This window comes from Apis florea, unplaced genomic scaffold, assembly GCF_048593485.1.
Source record: "Apis florea isolate Af1SG1 unplaced genomic scaffold, ASM4859348v1 contig_2272_pilon, whole genome shotgun sequence".
NCBI classification, from domain to species: Eukaryota; Metazoa; Arthropoda; class Insecta; order Hymenoptera; family Apidae; genus Apis; species Apis florea.
In genome coordinates this window covers 2,993,626-3,008,035 of record NW_028256549.1, presented here as the reverse complement: position 1 = coordinate 3,008,035, position 14,410 = coordinate 2,993,626, and the positions used below count along the sequence as shown (strand labels likewise).

At 38.5% G+C, this 14,410-nt stretch overlaps 3 protein-coding genes across 3 annotated transcripts; all 3 read left to right on the top strand.

The window, feature by feature from the left end:
* Positions 1–3,950: 3,950 nt before the first annotated feature.
* On the top strand, positions 3,951–5,852 carry LOC100868135 (nuclear receptor-binding factor 2). Its single transcript, XM_003696055.4, has 3 exons — positions 3,951–4,079; positions 4,366–4,643; positions 4,726–5,852. Exons 1-3 carry the CDS (start codon positions 4,056–4,058, stop codon positions 5,189–5,191), a joined length of 768 nt encoding a protein of 255 aa, XP_003696103.1. The 5' UTR covers positions 3,951–4,055; the 3' UTR covers positions 5,192–5,852.
* A 34-nt stretch (positions 5,853–5,886) lies between these two features.
* LOC100867486 (tubulin alpha chain) lies at positions 5,887–8,948 on the top strand. Its single transcript, XM_031918090.2, has 7 exons — positions 5,887–6,373; positions 6,455–6,699; positions 6,759–6,986; positions 7,071–7,329; positions 7,417–7,569; positions 7,958–8,328; positions 8,446–8,948. Exons 1-6 carry the CDS (start codon positions 6,200–6,202, stop codon positions 8,213–8,215), a joined length of 1,317 nt encoding a protein of 438 aa, XP_031773950.1. The 5' UTR covers positions 5,887–6,199; the 3' UTR covers positions 8,216–8,328; positions 8,446–8,948.
* Positions 8,949–11,121: 2,173 nt separating this feature from the next.
* Positions 11,122–12,556, top strand: LOC105736149 (uncharacterized). Its single transcript, XM_086902457.1, has 2 exons — positions 11,122–11,925; positions 12,103–12,556. Exon 2 carries the CDS (start codon positions 12,103–12,105, stop codon positions 12,313–12,315), a length of 213 nt encoding a protein of 70 aa, XP_086758583.1. The 5' UTR covers positions 11,122–11,925; the 3' UTR covers positions 12,316–12,556.
* The last annotated feature ends 1,854 nt before the right edge of the window (positions 12,557–14,410 follow it).

Genomic DNA, 14,410 nt, shown 5'->3' with positions numbered 1-14,410 from the left:
ATTATCCTCCTCCTCGGCGATTAATTATCCCGAGAATCACCGGTTTTAATCGGTGAAAGATCGGAGCAGCCGTATTTCCACGTGTATCGTCCTCCCATTTCTCGTCCCTAGGTTTCACAGACGATGTTAATTAAGCGACACTTTCTACCTTCCTTCGCGATACTTCGTTGGAGAGTTACGCGCAACCTGTAGACGAGTATTTCTTCAAAGAAAAAAGAAAAAATCGAAGACGCTCGTTTCGATCGTTGTATTGGATGAATCAAAAGTTGGGTCCAATCCATTTATCTACACGGATACAGAGGAGGTTTTAATTACGTTCGTTGGATCCCAAGCGACGGTGATGTCGAACTATTTTCTCCGAACGAAAATTGAAATGGAGCTTAATTGACAGGTAAATTTATCAGCGGCAGGATCGATCGATCCCTTTCGGGCCCTAGACCACTTTCACCACCCAAATTTATTCCGATCTTAACTAATGGAACTCGTGCGTTCGGTCCCGTAATCGATTAGTATCGACAATGAACGAAAATGAGTATGAAACCTATCATTAATCCTGAATCCGATCCGTGCAATAACGGGCCACGCGTTCCATCACAATCATTCGAATCAACCCCCTGGCTCTCTCTCTCTCTCTCTCTCTTTGTCTTCTTTCTTCCCATCCACTCGACTGGCACTAAAAACGAAAAATAATTAATCGTTAGGTAATCGAATTGGAAAGCGAACGGGCGAAAGGAAAGCTAGTTGTTATTCCAGCAAAAGAAAGAGAAAAAAAATATCATTTGAAAAATGAAAAATTCAACGAAAGGCTATCTCGAGAATTCTCGAGTGAATTTAGAATAACTTAGAGAATTTGTAACGCAAATAACGCAAAGTTATTGGCCGATATATCTTCGTTAAGGTAGAGTGGAGACGAGAAACGCGTAAAAGGGTTAGGAGAAGAGCGGTGGAATAGAAATCTACGAATTGTTCTCCATTTTGGCCGTGGTTTGCCGTCCCCCCACCACGGTGGCAGGGTGTTGCGCCAGGTTTACCACTTCGTGAGCGCTATCCGGACACCTGAATCGAGAGGATTTTCACAACGGCGCTGCCTGACGCGAGAGAGCTCCGGCTAGGTTGTCGCGTGGGCGACCGGAAACCGTACCTTCCTACCGTCTTTGGTCGTCACTCGACGACTCCGCGGAGAAGGGGGTCCAGAGGAGAAGGGAGGAGAGAGAAAAGGCAGACCGACCGGCCAAGAACTGGCGCAGCTCTCCTTCAATGTTCTCCACAACAGCCAGTACCCGCGGTCGAGGGCGGATCTCTCCTCATCGTCACGTAATGTTTTGAGGCATCAGGACCTACAGGGATTCCTACTTACCGCGTTCAATATACGTATATGGCTGTATGTTAATAAAAAATAGAAATTTTTCTCGGCGATTCTTCCGTTTCCGGACATAATAATAAATTAATTAATGTCGCGCTAACGTTCCTTGCGTGTTGCGACATTTAATTTTAACGATTTAACGGTAATGGACTAATGAAATTTTTATGACGCGTATACATTACACGATTCTTCTTAATTGCTCCTCGTGTTAAAATCATATTTCTGTTGATAAATGAATAATTCATGCACAATATCGTGTTTCAATCTCCCTCTTTTTATATAAAAAAGAAACAAAAAAAAAACAAAAAAAAAAAAAAAAAGAAAGATACAACTGGAAAATCGTGTCACTAAAATGTCCTTAGTGGAGGGATTAATTTGTAACGATTGCCGCATAAAGAGTACCAAGGATATATATCTGAAAACATGTCGAAACGAGTGAGATAGGAAAAAAAGGAAGAAAGAGATAAAAAAAAAAAATACTATCTAGGCTCTTCGGATGATAGAAAGGTGATGACCTCGATCCTACGCCTGCCGCGTATAAAACGCCGCGCCGTTCCCGTCTTGCACCTCGTTCCGCCTGTTTCTGCTTGCCTGTTCTGACTGGCCTGCCCACGCCTGCCCTTCTGTCAATTATATTTACTATTTCATTCATACGGCCGCCGCTTGGTCCACGAGCCGTGCCCATTCACGAGAACGGCCGCGCATGCCAGATCGCTCGCGCCCGATGGCTATCCGATAGGGTAGCGCCTCCATATATGATTCGGATGGAAGTGCACTGCGGGCAAAAATGTAATTGCCGTAATCTAGGATTATACGGTTGCGTAACATCGACGCCAGATATATTCTCTGCGTTTGTGAGCGTATATGTGTTTGTGTACCTTTTACTCTCCGTGCTGGGTTGTGTAATATTCGAGCTTTCAACGAAATGGAAACGATAACGTTAGATTCCGAAAAGCGCGCACGCCATTAATTGTTGGTGTTTCGCCTTGCGACGCATGCGCAGAACCTATGCGCAAAGATTCGTCGCAGACGCAGTTTTTCGTGAATCGTTCGTTAACACAGTTTCTTTTTATTCCTTTTTTTCTTTTTTTAAATATAAATAAAAGTTACGTTGTCGTATACCTTGAAACGTTTCTTTCTTTACTTTCTCACCAACTCCTCCCGATACACAGCAGAGACCGTGAGAATTTTTTTCGGCTCCCAAGGGGTTCGCTCACTAATCGGGCGCTAATTTGCTTGATGCCGTAAGGAAACAGACGGGAGGATCTTACTAATTCGAGCCAGTAGACCGTAAAAATTCACTGGTTTTCCTAACACCGTATATGGTATTCTTGTTTAATAGAGAACGCAATCGGCTATTTACATGGCAAATTTGTTCGCGATCTCGATGAAAATTTATGCTAATCGATTTAATGTCACGGGTTCATGATTCGTTTTTAATGATTCAATCAAGATTAAGTATTGTAAGATTACACCTACTCGAATTCAAATGATACGGGTTACCCTAGTTCTATTTTTTTTTTTTTTTTTTTTATTATACATATTCTAATACTTGTGATAGATCCATAATACTAATTGACTCAATTTCACGTCAAAATCGATGATCGTCGATCACGTTTAGATCGATCACGAGGCATTCTTTAAAGAGGCCGAGAAATTTTTCGTGTTCCATCGGAAGAGATGAGGTCAACGTTATTTTCTAATAGATGAGACACTCGACGAAACTACACATACATACATATCTGATAGTTCGAATAATTAAGTTTCCACGTTGATTCTTGTGATTCCTATAAAGGCATCGGGTTCACGCCTACGCTCAATTCCTTTTCGACTCTTGTGTGATTAGGATTCTGTGATTGCAAAGCTGTTTTAGCGTTTAATGATGTTTTTTTTTCTCAACGTACGCGTGTAAAACTTGTCAAGGATCACTATTGATAACTATTAATGAACGATAACTCGATATCTGATACATTTTTTTTACAAATTTTGATCAACGTTCGACCGATGTAATACACGTAATCGTTTGTATAATTTTACACGTTGTACGTAATTTTACATGATATGAATATCTTATTTTATAATTAGTTTGTAAAAATTTAATCAAAATATCGATATAGACCATATCTGTGTATATTTACTTCGATTTTAAATTTTTGTAATTACTTTTATAACTAATTTTATATCGCTTGTATAACAATGCCATCTAGTAATAATAAAAAATAACAGTATATAAAGTTATCGTTATCAGAAATCGGTAACGATGTACTCTACTTTATTTTTTAATACTATTTAAAATAAGAAGTTTCTTTATATATTTTTCATAAAAAGAAGTTCTTAATAATTTCTTAATATTAAAAATTTTTTATTTCAATTTTTAAATTATTCTAATAATCTTATTTATATATCATATTTGAAATTCGACGCTATGTTTTTCATTCCTTTTTTTATTTCATTTTTAACATTTTGTAACATGCATCCAGTTTAATTGAATAAAAATTTAATCTTTAGAATATAGAAATCTTAAAATCATGTCTTGTTTATTCAAAATTATAAAATGTAATTTCATCGATCGCGATTAGAGGGGGCGGATTTTCATGCTCGATCGGTACAAACATCATTGTTCGCCATAATAGAAAATAACCCACATGTTGCCTCTCTGTTTTTGTTCTGTTATTCGATCAGCTGATCAACTATGGAGACTTCAATCCTAAACGCGGTAAGTGTCTTCGTGCTTTCTTATCATTGTGCATAACCAACAATTTTATCTTCGTTATACGTTAATAATGTATAAACGAACATTCTTTATCACGTACAGTGTTTCTTTGTGTAAGTTAGTGAATTCGATTTTACAAAAACATGCGACTGTGCAAGTTACGTCGTATTGATATTGAATTATCGAATGTCATATGTTAATTTTCGAGAATTTTTTTAATACTATTTGTTCTTATTTCTTAGATTTCTTTGTACAAATATTGATATTATTTTTTTTTTTTTTACCAAAGGCACACGAAAAACAAAGAAGAGCAGATGCATTGTTGCAAGAAGGTCGTTTTGAAGAGGCAGCCAAGTGTCATGAAACAGTAGCCAGTCTGTTAGAAGAAGCACATGTACAACTTGAATCTAATTTTTTTAATTTGAAAACTTCCCGTTTATCTAGTCAACCACCACCATTCACACCATTTACACCACCATTTGTGATCTCTTCTTTTCAATCATTCATTACTTTGGAATCCCTTGCTCTACAACGCGATTATCACAAAAGACAAGCTGCTGTAGTTAGGTAAGTAAGAAAAAATAACTCTTTATTTTTTTTTTTTTTATAAAATATAAATCATAAATATTTATGAAAATTCTCATCCTAGAATGAAACAAGCTCAATACGAAGAGTACAAAGCCACATTGGAAAACCAAAGAAAAGAAATTCTTAGCAAACAAGTATCTAAACAAGTTGAAAAGGATACATCTGAGTTTACAAGTGATAAATTTGATGGATCCCTACGGCAAGCTATATATAGAACGATCGAAGAGCAGGATAGCCTTTTGACTTTAATCTCATTACCTAATAGCGAAGAAAAAGCTTTTAAATATCCAAAGGATGCTAGTACTGTTATTGAAGAATTGAAAACTGCTAATTGCCAATTGCGTTGTCTAGTTGGGAGCTTGCTAAATCAACTGGAGGCAAAGGAAGAGGAAGTGAGGCAATTGACCGAACAACTTCACGCTGCTAATCTTAATGATGAAAGTAGATTAGACAATGCTTTAAGACTTGCACCTCTGCCACCTTTAACTCCTCTAGAAATGCCTCTTTTTGACTTTACGTCGACATAAAGTATTATGTGATGAGTGTGGTTTTTTAATTGAAATTTTTCATTAAATAAGATATAAAAACTATATATATATATATGTATAAATGAAATCAGATCTGTAATAGTACAAAGATTAACGCGAATATTGCTGCAGTATTCAATTTCTTACCGCAGAATTTTAAAGTTTAAGTGTGCTATAAATAATATTTTATAACCTTGATAAAAAGTAATTATATAATCACACTGACGAATTAGCGTATTAGTACTTATTCTCGTTCGTTTAGTATCATTCAAAGGGATCAAAATACATATCAGTTACATAGAAGCGATGTAAAAAAATTCTGTATTTAGTTTATGAGTGAAATTTGCAATATATCATGCGTCTATATATATGTATGTGAATAATAAAGCAGTTGATTTTATCGATTAAAATACTGCCATTTATTATTAGATGTTTGTAGATAGAGACGAAATAAGTACAATAAGTACAATAAGTTTATCCTGAAATTGTACAAAGTTGTAAAACTATACCTAACCGTTGTTAATCCGCAATAATCCGTGTTGCAATTGCGTGTTCGGTTTGTTCTAGAAATTACTCTTGAATATGTAGTGGCCGTTTGAAAAAAAACTTTGTTATTTACCATGTAATGGTGCGCAATAAACAATCTACCGACTCTACGAAACTACGATTTCTTATTATAAACTGTTACATTCTCGCACGAAGATCTCTCGATAAATGTCAATTTTTAACGTTATCGATACGATGAAAAATTTGACGCTCTTGACCTGATAAACGAACACATTCAATACCTTCAATAAATTCGCCACTTTGACAATTGTACAAAAATGATACGTAAATAATATACGAGAGAAGAAAAAAAAAAAAAAAAAAAAGAAGAGAAAAAATTACAGAAAATAATGATCAAAATTTTTGGTGTAATCTCACAATATTCGAATGATGCAGCGTTACCGTTCGCTCGTCCCGAATGGGAATCCATTGGAAATTTATAATTCGGAGTATGGTTGAGCAATGGATAGATCAGGTGAAATAATAACAATTTTCATAGGGCAGGCTGGCACCCAATTAGGAAATGCCTGTTGGGAATTATTTTGTCTGGAACATGGCGTGTCTCCCAATGGCTGTCTTCGCCAAGGTTATTATCCAACGGATCCCACTATGTGCGCCTTCTTTTCAGAGACGCAAGTAAGCAAGTGCATTATATATAACGGAAACAACAAATTGGACTCGATCCAAAGAACCTATTCATATTTTTTTTTTTTTTAGGTAAGAAAGCTGACCCCGCGAACGATGATCATTGATCTGGAGCCAAGCGTGATCGACGAGATTAAAACGGGCGAATACAGGCAACTTTTCAGCCCGGACTCGTTGATCACCGGAAAGCAAGACGCGTCCAACAATTACGCGAGGGGTTACTATAGCATCGGTAGAGAGGCGATTCCTCTCGCATTGAGTCGTATTTCCAAGTTAATAGAAGGTTGCTCGAAGCCAGCTGGATTCATCGTATTCAGGTAATTCAGTTTCAAAGAATTCATTCAATCAGAAATTTCACTCGATCAATTTTGCACAGATCGATAAGCGGTGGTACCGGAAGTGGTTTTGCCTCCTTGCTGCTTCAACAATTATCAGTGGATTATCCGAAAACGATCATTTTGGATTTTATTATTTATCCATCTCCCAACATATCTTCGGTTATCGTGGAACCGTACAACGCGTTATTCTCTACCCATGGTACATTGGATCACGTGGACTGTTCCTTCCTCGTCGACAACGAAGCTCTATACAACATTTGTGCCAAGTATTGATCAAAAATTAGAAGAAAAAAAAAAATATCGTATTGATTTATCGTATCGTCTTATCCATCTCCGTTTTCCAAAATTAGCAATTTGGACGTGAACGATCCAACTTTCACCAATCTGAACCGCCTGTTGGCTCAAATTGCCTCCAGCGTCACGGCTTCGATGAGGTTCGAGAGCGCTGTGAACGTTACCCTCCAAGAATTGCAAACTAATCTCGTACCATATCCAAGAATCCATTTCTCCTTGACTACGTACGCTCCGCTCATCTCTCCTAGAAGGGGCCTGTACGCTGAAATCACCACCCAGCGGATCACCACCGATTGTTTCATACCTTCGAATCAGGTGGAGCGAAAATAGATTTAGATTTATTTATTTTTTCAAAAAACGGTAACATCGGTTTTTAACGTTTTTTTTTTAACGAATCTTTAGATGTTGACGATCGATCCACGCACTGGAGCTTACACCAGTTGTTGTTTACTTTATCGTGGAAATGTGAGCGCAAATGACGTTAACAAAACGATCGCGTCACTGAAAGGGGCGAAGTCTATTCGTTTCGTCACTTGGTCTCCGACCGGGTTCAAAGTACGTTATTTATTTACGATTTTCTATTTCTTTTTTTTTTTTTTTCCCTACATATTTTTATGATATCGTAATTTTCCATTTTGAAACAAATACTCGCTAAAGGATGGAATTGTAAATAATCTTTAATTTAAATGACACAGCAAAATTGGTAGATTGCTGTGCCGATATATCCAACGCTGCGTGAAAAATTAACCGTACGTTGAACCGTTGAATAGATAATGCCTTTTTCTCTTCTAACCGTGACTTGAACTGTGAATCTGTTTAGTCTTACGTTATGAAAATAAACGATTAATATCATTCTCTGCGTAAACAGAAACATAACTTGATAAACGAAATAGTTTTAGGAAACTGTTTTTATTGGAAAGGAAAAAAAAAAATGCATTCGTAGGTAGGTATTAACTATCAGCCAACCACGACCGTCCCTGGCGGTGATCTGGCAAAATCGAACAGGACGGTGGTGATGATCGGCAACAACACGGCGATGAGACACAGATGGTCGATGCTCACCCGGAAATACGACTTGATGTACCAGAAAAGAGCTTTCTTTCATCATTACATAGGCGAGGGTATGGAGGAGGATTTCTTCAAGGAGGCAAGGGAGGACATGATGACTCTGATCGATGATTACAAAGAGATCGAGAAATGAATTTCTCGAGATTCTGCTCGAGAGAAAGATTTTCAACTTCAACAAAGTTTCTCTTCTACGCATGGGAGGGATTACAAGATATTTGCTGTATTGCTCTTTCGTACGTGCAAAAGGTAATAATAAATAGGGAAGAACGAGAGGCAAAGAGAAGAAAGAATCTCAATATTTGCTGCATGCGTCGTACGTTGTTGATTGGAGGAGCGTTGTTTGATTTATTTCTATTATTTCAGATGAGAAGAAGAAATGTGATTGCACGAGATAAGAAGGAATCGCGCGAAGATAAGCGGGCAGCCAGTGGTAGACTCGCCGGCACCAATGGGTACAACGCGAGCGATCGTGTAATATTGACTTTCACTGTTACATTTGGCACGGACACACGGACCATCGATAAGGAATCACGCACTTTTCAATCCAGAACGTGCGGATACCTGCATGCTCCGCACTGTCGGACAAGTATATAACAAAATTAGGCCTTGTTGTATTCGTGTAACGACGTGCTAATGATAAGCGGTATCGGGTGATTGGTATCCCAACCGCGATATCAACGTGTCATCCGCTTTGTTCTGGATATAATCGGTCATTTATCTTCGAGTTATCTTCGGGGACAATTAAGAATTCCGAGAAAATAAACAGGAAAATCCTGAGATATTATTACAACAGCACCCTTATTATTACAATTCTGGCTACAAAATGTATAAAACGTATCGTAAAAATATACCGATTTCAAAGCGAACGATAAAATCGTATTCCCTCTTTCTTTCTTTCGATCTTTCCCTCGAAATTTCTTCCAATTCTTCCTTAAATAAAACAAATTAATTTCTCCCTTTCGTCGTTCCGTTCGAACTTTTGCTCTACCAGATCGATTTACCAGACATATCGAGAACTCGATTTCGATCGAGAAACTCGTGTTACCGATAACCGATAAACCGAACACGATAAATGCGTTAGGATCGAACGAAGGATCCCCAACGAAGATATAACCACTCGAAAACCTTATCGTTCACGCATTGCTCTCTCGACCAAGTGTGTACATAACAAGTTCATTTACGCGTTACATAATTTTCCTCCAACGCAATTACACTCCCCCTCCAACCTTTATCGTCCAACCTTGATTCGGTGTACGTACGTTGTGTACGTACCTCTGCAAACACGGATCGGTCGGTTATTAATGGGAATGGCAGACAGATAGGAGAAGAAGAAGAAGAAGAAGAAGAAGCGTGGCACGAGCTCCGCTTTTATCGAAATCGACGATCGCCTATCTCGATCACGCCGTCCCCTCTCCACTTCCCTCCGCGACGCCACGAAAGTTTCACGTGAATCATATCGACCGTCTTTCTCTCCCTCCCTCCCTTCTTCTCTCTCTTTCTCTCTCTCGGCGGTGTACGATTGTTGCATCGCCTTCGAGTCTTTGCACGCGTTTATACGCATCGTTCTTTCCTTTTTTTTCATTTAACTTTTCCAATTACGCAGCGTTGCGGCCCCAAATGAACTTGACGACGATTTCTTTCCTTCCTCGTTTCAGCGGATTAAATTTTCCATCGATCGTCCATTGGTCGAACTTTTCTTCTTTTCTTTTCTTTTTTTTTTTTTTTTTATAAATATGATGAAACGATACGTGGAATAACAAGAGCGCAATAAACGAGATCGTTCTTAAATATTTTATCCTCGGTCGGATAGAGATCGTAGATTCTTTCTTTCTTCGGGAATATTTTTGAAACGCGTGCATCGATATTAATAGGGCGGGGGAAAATTTTTATTCGAATAACATTCCAACTTCGTAATAATGGAAAATGTAAAAAAGGAATTCGATGTATTTCCTCTTTCCCTTTCCTTTATAATATACCAACAATTTTCCACTGAAATTTTTATCCTCTTATCGAAGATTAACGTAATTAAAAGCGCATTTCGAGCAAAACAAAAATATATTATGTACGTAAAGCGCGTAGATGATCGATGAAAAATGATATTTTACAGGCTCGCGAGAGACGACGCAATGTGAATTAAGCGCAAAATTAAAAAGAAAACTCGTATGATACAATGGATTAAATACCGATGGTATCAACGATTAACACCGATAACTGCAAGTGCAAGCTCGAGCTTACGTGGACGATAAACACGTAAACGAATTAGGAGCGAAATTAATCCATGGATTTCTTTCGTGGATGCAAAAGGAGATAAAAACGCAACTTTGTTCGTGTTTTCCTTAAGCCAATCTCAAAAAAAAAATTACAGATTTTTTTTACACATCCCGATCATGTGATCGAAATACATAATCACAACGATTTTACGTGTTAATCTCGAGCCAATGAGTAATTTTACGATTATAAAACGTGGCGCGTGTAATTATTGAACGATAATAACGAGATGTTTTCCATGTTATCTTTCTCACAGAGAAACTGGAATCTAGAATCGTGATAGATTTGAATGCATTGAACAAGTACAAATTTGCACAACGATTACGATTCGTGTATTTTCGACGAGGAAAATTATTTTCGACCTCTTTATTATCGTTTCCGTGTACAAATTTAGACGGCCGATTCTTCTCCTCCTCTTCTCGTAGAACGACAAAACGAACGCGCGTTAACCGTGTTTTTATTATTAACGCCGCGTTCCAGAGAAGATCGACCTGGAAGAGGACCGCGTATGCGTATCGTGTGCACGTATATTAATTGCGATCAGAGAGACAAAGTACATCGGAGAGATGCGAAATGTTATCTCTCCTGACAGAGAGAGGCTATTTTTTTAACGATATACATATATATATATACGACTGCGTCAATATATAATTTTCCACGAGCGTGTTAAACGATCGGGGAAAAATTGTTCGATGATTTATACGAAGGTATCGTAAAATGATTTATGGATGCTCGTCGAGTATCATCGGGTATTATTCACCCTGGCTTTACAGTTATTAACATTCCTCTGTGTTAGTGTTTGACAATGAACAATTGAAGATCGATCGTTAAAAAGAAAAAAGGAAAGATCGTTATAAAACTCCAAGAAATTATCTATACATCGACAACATCTCGAATTCTCGTTGAAGCGTAAAAAAAAAAAAAAAAGAACAAATTTCGATAAATCGTTTCGAATAATCGAGCATTTTTCCTTTTTTTCCTTTACTTTTCGAAGAAACAAACTCAAGGCCGTGTTATCACAATCCTATTTACTAACATTCCCGATAACGACATTCGATCGTATTAGCATACCGAATTAATCGTCATTATCGTTCGTTTCAATTAACACAGAGTGCAACTCTGTGTTTCGTACCATCGCTTCGAAAAAAAACCGTCGAATTTTATCGAAAAGACTAGAGCAGAGACTCACGTCACAGATAACGATCACGATTGAGTATCGAGAGATCAGTCAAAGAGCAGATCATCGGTTGTTTATCTTAAAAAAACTTCTGAGAAACCGCTTCCCACCACCCGGTTGTTCCAGGATTCGGTGATCACGGTGTGAATGACGCCGACGCCGCTGTTATCGCGAGAACCCGTGACGTACACTTTATCGTATAAATTATCCACCAGAGGAGGCCCGTTCGCCAGTTCAGCTTTTCTCCTCGAACGATTGTCGCGACACGAGGTGGGACGAGAAATCCTACTCCATCGTTGCTCTCCAACGAGTCTTCGACCAGCCAACAACAACCAGCACGCTTCAAGCGTTCCAACTTACGTACACACACGCACACACGATCGATTCAGCGAAGAAAGGTGAGCATTTCGATCGAAAGAATTCTCTTTGCTCCAGAAAATTTGCATTCCCTTTTTTTTTCTTTAATTTAATTCTCTCGATTCAATTAATCGAATGATCGTTCGTCACGATCCTTCCTCCTTCGTCTGGACGTCTTATTCCTTTTTTCTTCTTTTTTTCTTTTCCCCACTCTCCAGATGCTGATCGGTGGAGCAGTAAGCTACGTAGCTGGCAAGCAAGCGGTTCGCACGGTTTACTGGCGAACGGCGAGCAACGGCCGCCTGTTGAAGACGGCCAAGACCTGCATGTTCCAAGGACCGCCGAAACCAGCTCCATCCTCCACTTCCGCGTTCGAGGGCCAATCCCACATGGACCCGATACCCAAGGACATCTTCAATCACAGAAATTGAACGACGAATCCTGTTGACAACATGACCAGCTGAACCAAAGAAACTGGGACTGGGATGAGGGAGGGGAGGGAGGGGAGGGGGGAGGGGAGGGAAGGGAGAGGGATCGACATATGTATGTACATAGCTCTTTCAGTAATTTAAGTTAATATTTGTACATTGAGAGTTGTCTTAGTTGTGTTTAGTTTAGATTTAAGCTTATAGCGATTAAATATATTACGTATTTATTTCTTTTCATCTTCAATCTCTTGTTTCTTGTTCACAACTTCACACTTTTCTTTTTTCTCGTCGATGCGCAAACGTTTTCTCCGAGAAAAATGTTTGCCACGGATTCGAAACGCTTTCCCCCCCCCCCCTCCTCCCTCCCCCCTTCCCTGTCCTCTGCTTAATTTTCGCAACACGATCGTTCACAGCTCGTTATTAGCAATCCCAGAGTCGAGTATATCGAGTGGAAATAATAATAATAATAATAATAATAATAATAATAATAATAATAATGACGCTCACGCGATTATCGTATCGTCGTCTAGGTGAAGCTAGCGTGCTCCCTGCTAGCGAGCTTTCAAATACTTGAACTTTGAAATAAGGCCAAACCGCGTTTTGCGTCACGAGATTTTTCAACGCGGATAATCCTTTTTTTCTTTTTTGTTTTTTTATTTAAAATTCCCACCATGGACGATAATGCTCAATTATTCATCTTTTTTGTAGAATAATAGATCGTTCGTTTCTCGATCGTTTCCGTCGTAACGATAAATTCAACAACGACACACGCTGCCTCCCTTTTCTTTTCTCTCAACGTCCACACCTACGCGTCGCATTTTTGGCGAGATTTAAAAAAAAAAAAGAGAAAATAAGTCTTCTCGAAACGATAATTGCTCGCTCGCGTGGCATTTTCGCGTCCCAACCTCAGTTTTTATCATATCATCGGGAGAAAATTGTACAATCACGCGTATGCATCGTGCTCCTCGCCAAGATACACGATTCCCCGATATCAGATGCGTCGTCATTCTCTCAACACGAATAATCTTTCTCGAATGGAATAAACTGTTCGAGGGAATGGCCAGCCTTTTTCTCTTTCGTCCGTGCAAAATCTTCGATGCGCCAACTTAGGAAAGTTATTGCTTCGAATTTACTTTCGATTCCTTCGTGTATAATTCGATAATTGCATTCCTCGATTGATTAATCATTTCGAACGATAAAAGTGTGCGGAAATTGGTGGAAAAGAAAAGATCGGGTTGCAACACTCTTGTATCACTGCACGCGATAAGAACAATCGAACGAAACGTTCTACGACTCTACTACGACGAGATAAAAGAAGGAACGTTGGTTGCGGGTCAAGGTCTCCGACATTCAACGCACGTTCGTTGCCAGCACGGACAGGGTTTCCCTAAACATTCCTGTCTCGAGACTCGAGGCGAAACTTTCTTTTCATCCTCGGTTTCATTCCTCGGTTGATAACCTTTGGAGATGCAAGAAAAAAAAAAAAGAAAAGAAAAGAAAGATATGCAGATTGTCCATGTTTCGTATTCATTAATTAAAACAGGTCAATCGATATCTACGAAAGAAAATGGTAGAGTAAGTAGAAAAACCTAGAATGAAAATAACAAGCAAAGATACGAAGATAGTACATGCTTGAAAACCGGATATCCGGTGTATACGATCAACTCGATGGCGCAAGAATGATGCAAGAACGATGCAAGAGAAGTATTGTCGAAAATAGAAAAAAAAAAAAAAAAAAGAAAAGAAAAAGGTCACGATTGGATTAGTCGGAGGAAGGGCGTTTGAGACGCGTGCAATCCCTGAACTACAAATTTTCATCCTTCGTTTTCTTCTATCTTCTGTCATCCTAATTAATTCTTCCAATTAAATTTCAAACTTTTTTCTACTTCCATCACTGATTCGAAATCTCGTTATCATTTAAAAAAATATCATATCATACGAGAGATGGTGCGAACGAACTACAAATTTTCTCGAAAAATTTCCTCGATCCTCGAATCCTTACGTTCGTAGCTTCCAATTTCAAATTTCAAATTTCTCCCATTTCCATCGTTGCAAAATTATTCCTGCTGCACAAAGTTACGATTTGAAAAAAGTATCA

Excerpts from the sequence above, each read along its gene's own strand:
- LOC100868135 (XM_003696055.4), top strand. The coding sequence starts at position 4,056 with ATGGAGACTTCAATCCTAAACGCG. Across the intron at positions 4,080-4,365 it reads AGACTTCAATCCTAAACGCG|GCACACGAAAAACAAAGAAG; the intron begins GTAAGTGTCTTC and ends TTTTTACCAAAG. Across the intron at positions 4,644-4,725 it reads AGACAAGCTGCTGTAGTTAG|AATGAAACAAGCTCAATACG; the intron begins GTAAGTAAGAAA and ends TTCTCATCCTAG.
- LOC100867486 (XM_031918090.2), top strand. The coding sequence starts at position 6,200 with ATGGATAGATCAGGTGAAATAATAACAATTTTCATAGGGCAGGCTGGC. Across the intron at positions 7,330-7,416 it reads GTTTCATACCTTCGAATCAG|ATGTTGACGATCGATCCACG; the intron begins GTGGAGCGAAAA and ends ACGAATCTTTAG. Across the intron at positions 7,570-7,957 it reads GGTCTCCGACCGGGTTCAAA|GTAGGTATTAACTATCAGCC; the intron begins GTACGTTATTTA and ends ATGCATTCGTAG.
- LOC105736149 (XM_086902457.1), top strand. The coding sequence starts at position 12,103 with ATGCTGATCGGTGGAGCAGTAAGCTACGTAGCTGGCAAGCAAGCGGTT.